Genomic DNA, 10000 nt, shown 5'->3' on the forward strand with positions numbered 1-10000 from the left:
AAGACAGTTATTGCCTTGCTCCTTGCAATAATTTGGCTGGATCAAGTCCCTCGTTCTTGCTGGTGTTTGGGGTAAAAAGGTGAGTGTTCCTCTGTTCGATCTGCATTTTAGTGTTGGTGCATTATGACATTCTGAACGTCTTCATCAGCCAAGAGTTCTTACTGCTAAACTCCGTGTTCCTGGGAAACCCATTTGCATGTGCATTTCGTTTAAAGCTCGTTTTGGACAAACTGGTCGGAACTCGTGGTCGCAAAAAGCAACCAAATATTTGACCAGACCAGATATTACCAAGACTTCGAGTAGAGTCTTAGTGAAAAATAAACATCAGCCTCTGATGGACAGACTGTTATTCCGTTATTCAACACAAATTCCCCTCAAATTAAAGGACTTTTCAGGTTCGTGTGATTGTTACTGTAAGATCTATTTGATTAAAATCAGTGCTGAACATTGCAGGTACGTTTCATATTACATATATTTATATAAAAATATAATGTAGATATATTTTATATATAATATTTATATTTTATATAGAGAGAATTTATATACCTTTTAATCAGTCAATACAAAATGACTATTCCATTATGAATGAGATAATCTTGGATAATATTTTGTTGCATGTCAGAGACTCATGTCAAGGTTTTTAACAATAATCAGAGAACAAAACACAAAATATACAATAGAATTTATTTGTACCCAATAACAACAACAATATATATATATATATATATATATATATATATATATATATATATATATATATATATATATATATATATATATATATATATAAATTACTGTTTTAAAGCCGTTTGTTTTGCCTAATTTTTGTGTCTATTATTATTATTATTATTATTATTATTATTATTATTATTATTATATTTTAGTAGTAGTAGTAGTGCTATATGATGATGATAATAATAATAATAATAATAATAATAATAATAATAATAATAATAATAATACGTTGAGATAATGGCATTAAAGGCTTAAGGTTTGGTTAAAGGTTTGAATGAACTCGTGTTCGTTTGGATGTTTTATTTACAAGAATGAATGCAGTAAGATCTCCGTTTTACGCGCTAATGTAAATGTTACTTCTCTATAGATTCCCAGGGAATGGAGCCGATCAGCGCGCCTCTGGGCTCGGCACCGGAAGCCAGCTCTCCTCCGCACTCCAAACGGGACGTGTCTCCATTCTCCGGCGGCGCGTCGCTGAAGCCCAACCAAGTGAGCGAGACGTCTCTATACGGTGTCCCCATCGTGTCTCTGGTGATAGATGGTCAGGAGCGGCTGTGCCTGGCCCAGATCTCCAACACTCTGCTAAAGAGCTACAGCTACAACGAAATTCACAACCGGCGCGTCGCCCTGGGTATCACGTGCGTTCAGTGCACGCCAGTGCAGCTGGAGATCCTGAGGCGCGCCGGCGCCATGCCCATCTCCTCGCGCCGCTGCGGGATGATCACCAAACGCGAGGCGGAGCGGCTCTGCAAGTCGTTCCTGGGAGCTCACTCTCCGCCGAAGCTGCCCGAGAACTTCGCGTTCGACGTGTCTCACGAATGCGCGTGGGGCTGCAGGGGCAATTTCATCCCGGCCAGGTACAACAGCTCGCGAGCCAAGTGCATCAAGTGCGCGTACTGCAGCATGTACTTCTCGCCAAACAAGTTTATCTTCCACTCGCACCGCACGCCCGAGTCCAAGTACACGCAGCCAGACGCGGCGAATTTCAACTCCTGGAGGCGCCACCTGAAACTTGCGGACAAGCTCGTGCCCGACGACATTTCCCATGCTTGGGAGGACGTGAAGGCCATGTTTAACGGCGGCAGCAGGAAAAGGACAATGCCCGGAAGCGGGTGCGAGATGTCGTCTCTCAAAGCGCAGGGTCCGAGCCATGTCAGGCAGCCCGCGTCCCCGGAAATCCCGCACAAAACCCTGCGCTGCGACGACGAGCGCGCGAACCTCGGCCTCTCCAGCGGCGCGCACCGGAATTACCCGGTCATTCCGGTCCCCAGCAAAGGTTTTGGCATGCTCCAGAAAATACCACCGCCGCTCTTCCCACATCCGTACGGCTTCTCCCCGTTCGGGTTGTGCCCGAAGAAGGACGACGTCACGAACGAGCAAAGCAAAACGGGCGTACCAGGTGTGTTTTGGGCAGGCACGAAGGACAGCCTGTACCCCTCGTTCCCCATGTTCTGGCCCACGTCGGGCGCTCTGCCACTGCCGCCCTATCCTCACGCACAACAAAAGCAGCCGCACGAGCTCACCTCGAGCCGCCAGGCCGAGACAGATGTCTCCGAGCACGAGCGTCCGAGGAGCAGCACTCCCAGAGACAGCGAGCGCTGCTCGAGCTCCCAGTCGCTCGAGGACAAGTCGGCCGACGAGCTGAGGCCGTCAGAGGGTCACGCGGCGTCTCCGCCACGGAAATCCAGCTACGTGTCCGCCTTCAGGCCCGTGGTCAAGGACGCGGAGAGCATAGCCAAGCTCTATGGCAACCGGGACGCGTACGCGGGGCCGCCCGCGGGCCACCTGTCCCCGGACTTCATCAGTGACACCTCGAGCTACAGGTCCGCCTCGCCGGAAGTCGATAGCGGAGGAGAACAGGAAGTGGACGTGGAGTCCAACCGGGAGACGCACGATGACGACGAGGATTCCGTGCAGCTGTCCGTGGAGGACCGGCAGAGTCCAGTGAGGCAGATCGTGCCCCGGCTGGGTCATGGAGAAGACGTAAGGGAAAGCAGAGAAGAAGTAGAGGAAGAGGAAGAAGATGATGATGAGGAGGAGAGACACGAGACCCCAGAGAACACAGATGAAGATAGGCTGAGTGACAGAGCGCCAAAAAGTGACAGCACTCCAACATATGATGTGAGTATAGCTGAGAGCCAGAAGAATAAAAATTCACCTGATATTGTGTGTAAACACACTCACAAAACAAGTACTCAGTTGACGCAGTGGCCACAGGGGCACAGGGGCCGCATGGGCACAGGGGCCGCGAAGGGCGGAGCTCTTACATATATAACTGTGTGCTTTAGTTAAGGGTTCCAACATGTACCCTAAAAAAATGTAATTAATGTAAGAAATAAAATAATTATAACAATATAAATAATATAGACTTCTCCACACATTTCCACGTAAAAGATGCAGACTTTTAAGAATTAAACAGAATCATTATGATTAAAAGGTTAATCAAGGATCGTTCTGTTACAAAAAACAGTAATTAATCATTTACCAAAATATGTTAAAATGAAATCATAAAAAAGAGTATATTCGTCCTGTAATTTTTTTATTTAAGCCTATAATCGGACAAACGACAAGTCAACCCTGAATAAAATGCTTTTAACAAGATTGAATGAATACATCTTAATTTATTTAAATCCTCTGGTCTGAATTAAAAAGCGACTATATGACAATATCATTCCTTTAATTAACACCTTTATTGTATCGTCAATAAGCGATATTAATTGCTCAGATTTGGTGTGTTCATGCTCACCACGTGTTTACTGTGTAAAACAAAGAAACGTGGCATAAACAAAGGCATAATTTCTCCTAAATTGAAAGTTTAATATAAATGGCCAAAATCGAATGTATTTGGCCGGCGGGCAGGAACGTGTTTGTGAAAAAGACTCCCCTGAGTCCTGGGAGTAAATGACTCTCTCTGTCATTCCCACTGTTCCATTTTAACTTCCAATAAAACAATCTGCCTTAATGCGGGGTCTGAAACTGGCGGATCAGTTGTGGGCTTGAGCACTAATGAGAACCTACACCTCTTCTGTAGATATAAATGTGGAGAATAGGAAGATTGCACATAATTGGGCCCTGTGTTTATTTGTAATTAGATGCTTTGGTTTGGGTTTTGGCAGGTGTGTGTTGCTGAAAAGGACGCAGGACTTGCAATGAACTCACCTCCTGTTCCAGCACCTAAATACCCTCTGATCCAGGAATCACACAGTAAATTCCTTTTTTAATATGATATAAAATATAAGATATATGGATTATATATAGAGTTTATATAATGCATGGTTTTGATAATTATTCAACACTACAGATGCACATAAAGTTGCAAGATATAAAATATATATGGATTATATATATATTATTATTATGGAAAAAAGAAAAAAAAAAATATATATATATATATATATATAGAGAGAGAGAGAGAGAGAGAGAGAGAGAGAGAGAGAGAGAGAATTGATATAATGCATGGTTTTGATAATTATTCAACACTACAGATGCACATATAGTTGCAAGATATAGAATATATATGGATGATATATATTATTATTATTATGGGGAAAAAAAAAAATATATATATATATATATATATGTATGGAGAGAGAGAGAGAGAGAGAGAGAGAGAGAGAGAGAGAGAGAATTGATATAATGCATGGTTTTGATAATTATTCAACACTACAGATGCACATATAGTTGCAAGATATAGAATATATATGGATGATATATATTATTATTATGGGGAAAAAAAAATATATATATATATATATATATATATATATATATATATATATATATATATAGAGAGAGAGAGAGAGAGAGAGAGAGAGAGAGAGAGAGATGATATAATGCATAGTTTTGATCATTATTCAACACTGCACATGCACATATAGTTGCATCTATTTGTTTTCTAAATGATAATAAATAAATAATAAAATTAGTCTGCATTTTTTCTGGCACAGATTCTCACAGATTCAGTCATGCTCCAGTACTAGAGGACGACTGGGAATCGCAGAAATCCCGTCACGAACAAATCAACGTTTCGAAAGAATCTGAGAGTGAGTCCCTGTTCACGTGCTTTCCTGCTTTTCTACCCCATTTGATGTGAATTTCGCTGTAATATATTCACACGCGAGTCTCTGATCTCTGAATTAATATCTCTGCATATTTTAAGCTCATTCCCTCCTTCTTGCTTTTATTTTTTTTTGTTTCCTCTCCAGTTGAAGGCGCATCGAGGACTGATGGCAGATTCCAGTTTGTTGAAAAAGATATCGAGCACATGGCGAAAGGTGAGGGTTAAGTCGTGCATTTTAATCGTGGTTATCAGTGATTATTAGTATTATCGTAGAAATATAATTTTTTAAAGATGTGCATTAATGATAAATATTTGAGGCTTTAAAATAAAGGAGTTTGCATGAAGATATATATATATATATATATATATATATATATATATATATATATATATATATATATATATAAAATCGACAGAATCAAAACCATGATACAATTTTTTTTTTCCAGAATCCCACTGTGATTTATTATTCTTTTTTTTTTTCAAGCCGAATAGAAAATGAAGCTAGTGTGCATGATTCCAAAACGCCCTTGAACTGCATTTGCATTAGCAGAGTCGCGTGCACACACACACACACACACACACACACACACAGCCCAAGGCTGCGGGCCTCATTATTACTATTACCGCGAGCTCACGCGCCACAAACACCGCAGCTTTCTTCAAGAGCGGGTCGTTTTGCGTGTTTAAATGCATAAAAGCGTGACATAAAAATGCTTTAAAAAGCTTTGCTTTTAATTATAACACATCGACTTCTTTTGTTCCTCTTCCCGAAAGCCACCGCAGTGTAGCAGAGATAATGGTTTATTAATTAATTGGTGATTATTTTTTCCCCCTTTTCTCTTTTAGAGGAACTCCAAAAACAGCTGGTGGAGCAAATGGAGCTTAGGAAGAAAATGGAACGGGAGTTTCAAAATCTAAAAGGTAATTCACATCAAACTGGGAGATTTCAAGAGCATTAGATAGTAAACTAGTTTAACTAATGCAATACGTTTATTTTTTTTGGAGTAGTGACTCTGTGCATGTTGACTTTACCAGATAATTTTCAGGACCAGATGAAGAGAGAGCTGTCTTATCGAGAGGAAATGGTGCAGCAGCTGCAAATAGTTAGGGGTAAGCACTAAAACATGGGGGAGTTATGACGTCAAAAAGTGACACTTGCATATTTTTTTTTGTAGATACAAACGTAACAAATTCAAAATCGTCATTACGTCAATTCAACATAAGATTTGTCTGAATTAATTTTGTAAATTAATACAAAAATAAACTAAACAATATCCAGCCGAAATATTGGTCCTTGACTTCATGAAAAACGTGATTTTATTTTCTAAATATTTTATTTATAACTTTATTATCTCACTGTGTTCTGCACACTACAGATGTGGTGATAATAAAGATTTACTTTACTTGGAAAAAATATATATATAAAAAAATAATTAAGGCAGCTTGACAATAAATCATATTCTTTAACCCCTTTTAGGCAATTAATAGCTTAATATTATAAACATTATTATTACTTTTAAACTCTAATAAAAGTTTTGCATGACCTTTAAAAATTTTAATCTATTTTTTTTCAATTCTGTTTGCTTTTATTAATTAGTTTTTTTTATTAATTATAATTTTTTTTATTTTATTATAGACACTTTGTGCAACGAGTTGGATCAAGAGAGAAAGGCTCGATATGCAATTCAGCAGAAGCTAAAAGGTAATTTATATTAATACCCAACAGCAAAAACTCCTAAAATTATATCAATAAAAAAATATGCAATAAGAAATATGCAAGTGATACTTTTTTTATGATATAATTTGCTGATTGTGTAATAATGTACGACTCTATCATTAAATGATAGAGTAAAAGAGCTGTCTGTCTGTCTGTCTGTCTGTCTGTCTGTCTGTCTGTCTGTCTGTCTGTCTGTCTATCTATCTATCTATCTATCTATCTATCTATCTATCTATCTATCTCAGTCACAGTTAAGATGATTTTAATTAGGGTCTATCTGGGTCCTCTGTGAAAAGGAATCAGACATAACACTTCACAGATTAAAATGTTTGACTCAAGAAATGACTGCAAAAGAATAAACCCTTATTACTATTAATAACATGTGCACTTCATATGTGTTGCATCCCCATTAGCTGTAATTTGCTTTTGCTACACTGCCCACCATATTCTGTATTTTAGTTACATGTAAACAGGTATTCATAGTCTCCTCTCTTTACATCCTTCACCTGTGTCCACGTTGCACTAAATGCTCTTTTCCCCTAGAAGCTCACGACGCTTTACACCACTTCTCCTGCAAGATGCTCACTCCACGCCACTGCACAGGAACGTGCACTTTTAAACCTCCTCTACTGCCACCTTAATCGAATTTCCCACGCTGGACCACTACAACGGATTTTTACACTGCGTGAAAAAAACCAAAAGACCTCTCCAATAAACTTAAAAGCACTGAACTTTCCGAGGACCGAAAAACGTGCGACAGTCTCAAAAACTCGAATGGCATCTTTTTTTTGGCGTTCTGCACAGACAGGACATGAAACGTACAAGGACAAGTCGTCTTGAAATCCAGCAAGCCAGCAGAACGATGAGAGTCAAAGAGTGGAACTGTTTCGAAATATATGTACAATAGAATATGAATATGAACTCAGTCGAAGCTTCTTTTTTTTGTTCGTTTGTTTCTTCTCCTTCCTTAAAATGCCACGAATACATAAAGTGGTGCTGTGCAATGAATTGTGAAATCTCACAACGTTTTAAATGGTCACTATTTGTGTGTTTTTATGTTGTATTTATTCCAAATTGATTCACTGATGTGCTCTCCCACATGGATTGTATCTGTATAAGCACTTTAAAAAAAAAAAAGCTAAAATGATAAAGACCTACCTAATCCCAAATTGAATCTACCTTCAATTAAAGATGTTTACCATGTTCCTGTGTACAGAATAAAATCTGACCAAGCACTTAGTCCACCTTTTCCTGATACAGAGCTCAAACTTTTGGGGAAATGGTACCAATCTACATATATGTGATTAATCACCTGTGACTTTTGAAGTGTATTTTCAAGAATAAAATGGCTCCTTTCTTCATTATTATAATTAACTAAATCTCTCACTACTATTAAAAAAAAGGAAAGAAATCACACATTAAGGATTCTACGGTCTGAAAGGTGTTCTGCTTGGAAGCTTTTTTTAATAAGAAAAAAATCTTTATAGGGTTTTAGATGACTTTTTCTCATTTCTAAAAATCTACACACACATAAATATTTATTTTAAGTGGTAGGAATACACTTTATATGAAAACATATTGAAATAGAATGTAAATCCAGCTCAGTAGCTATTGACCACACCACCAACTTCATTCTCTTTTTTTTTTGTTCCAGAAAACAAAACTCACTTTACAGATCAATAGTACAAGCATAAAGTGACATTATAAGTAGTGAGTGACTGTATACTTTATCCCAGATACGGAAAACACCAGCATTTATTCATTATTATTTAAATAATAATTATTTATTTATCTGGAGTGAGGCGATTTATCTGGAGTTCATCCAACACCATTTAATGGCAGCTTTGGTAAAATATTGCCTTTAAAACTCTAATAAAGAATCATCCAGCTGTCCATCTGTAGGAACTGCTTGGAGGTCTGTGTAGAACCCTGCAAGTACAATTTATACACATAACACATCACAGAACACCGGTACGTATATATATATATATATATATATATATATATATATATATATATATATATATATATATATATATACTCTTCATTAACTCAAAATTTTGGATTTGTTAAATACAAAATGATATACGTTAAATCAATAGGCAACAAAACACAGATTATCAGCACAATGTTTACGAGTATTAGAGTATATTTTATATTAAAAAAATATATTTTTGTTCATGCTGTAGTACTGGAATGGAGACCCAGAGATTTATTTTAACATACAATTAATGAGGGCTGTGTGGTTTTAATAATATAGACAATGGCACCATCTAGTGGATAAAGAGTGAGGTGCATCATGCATAGGCATCACTGAGTCAATGCAAATCAAGACCTGCACTCACACTGATGCCTAGAATTTCTGTGAATAAAACTCTCCACACCATCTAAACAAATCTATGAGGGATTTATGTTTTGCAATGATTTGCTAATTTGTAAAAAAAACCAAATGTATTTAGTGAAGATGGTGCATTTTTAGATTTCAAAACCCTGTTTTGTGTTTTAATACTAGGTTTCATCAGAGACCCAGTCATAGAACATTTCAGTATTCTAGAAGATTTAGTAGGAAATGCAGTAATGACGTTCGTGCCATATACAATACAGTCCACTGCATAGCCCATATGAGGGCTTTGAGATTTCATTTTAAAGCACATTTTTTCATTTGTCACTCAACATCTTGGTCAACATCTTTGCCAACGTACCAGTATTATTTGATTCATTATTACATTAATGTTGTCCTGTGATAGAAGGGTTTCTGCAAGAGTGAAAGGGAAAGTTTATAGGACTGTGGTGAGACCTGTGATGTTGTATGGATTAGAGATAGTGGCATTGAGTAAAAGACAGGAGGTGGAGCTGGAGGTAGCGGAGCTGAAGATGTTGAGATTTTCGTTGGGAGTGACGACGATGGACAGGAATAGAAACGAGTTTATTAGAGGGACAGCTCATGTAGGACGTTTTGGAGACAAAGTGGGAGAGGCGAGATTGAGATGGTTTGGACGTACAAGCAGGAGGTTTATGGATGTGGTGAGGGAAGACATGCAGGTAGTTGGTGTAAAAAAGGCAGATGTAGAGGACAGGGGTTATGGAGACGGCTGATCAGCTGTGGCGACCCCTAATGGGAGCAGCCGAAAGAAGAAGATGAAGAAGAAGAAGACAGTTTTAACAGTAAAAACGATCAAAAACCACCAGCATTCTTGTTGATCACACACACACACACACACACACACACACACACACACACACACACACACACACACACACACTGTCCTTTCATCTGGGAAAAGGTACTGAGGCATTCAGGCCTAGAAAACTTTAATGCACAAAAATAAAAGCACAACAACGCACGTAAAACCCAGATCATATAACGTGGTTAATATTGATGCTTCTGCTAGAGATGTATGTGGGCGGTGCAGCTGTGGCTGCAGTGAAAGGAGACTTGTTGAATTGTGTTCATTGGGATTTTTGGCTTAGTAATGGCATTCATT

General features: G+C 38.3%; 1 protein-coding gene across 1 annotated transcript in view; it reads left to right on the plus strand.

The window, feature by feature from the left end:
- The window catches only part of skor1a (SKI family transcriptional corepressor 1a), a 14409-nt gene extending 6530 nt beyond the window's left edge, over positions 1-7879 (plus strand). Inside the window, exons 4-12 of the mRNA XM_046840064.1 lie at positions 1-79; positions 1103-2856; positions 3852-3939; positions 4683-4778; positions 4941-5009; positions 5645-5719; positions 5834-5908; positions 6435-6500; positions 7059-7879. The exon at positions 1-79 is cut by the window's left edge and continues 205 nt beyond it. Of these exons, the coding sequence (XP_046696020.1) occupies positions 1114-2856; positions 3852-3939; positions 4683-4778; positions 4941-5009; positions 5645-5719; positions 5834-5908; positions 6435-6500; positions 7059-7156 (2310 nt within the window). The 5' untranslated portion in view covers positions 1-79; positions 1103-1113 and the 3' untranslated portion in view covers positions 7157-7879. The remainder of the gene's footprint in view (positions 80-1102; positions 2857-3851; positions 3940-4682; positions 4779-4940; positions 5010-5644; positions 5720-5833; positions 5909-6434; positions 6501-7058) is intronic.
- Positions 7880-10000: the final 2121 nt, after the last annotated feature.

Source organism: Silurus meridionalis, chromosome 26 (assembly GCF_014805685.1).
Source record: "Silurus meridionalis isolate SWU-2019-XX chromosome 26, ASM1480568v1, whole genome shotgun sequence".
Classification (NCBI taxonomy): domain Eukaryota; kingdom Metazoa; phylum Chordata; class Actinopteri; order Siluriformes; family Siluridae; genus Silurus; species Silurus meridionalis.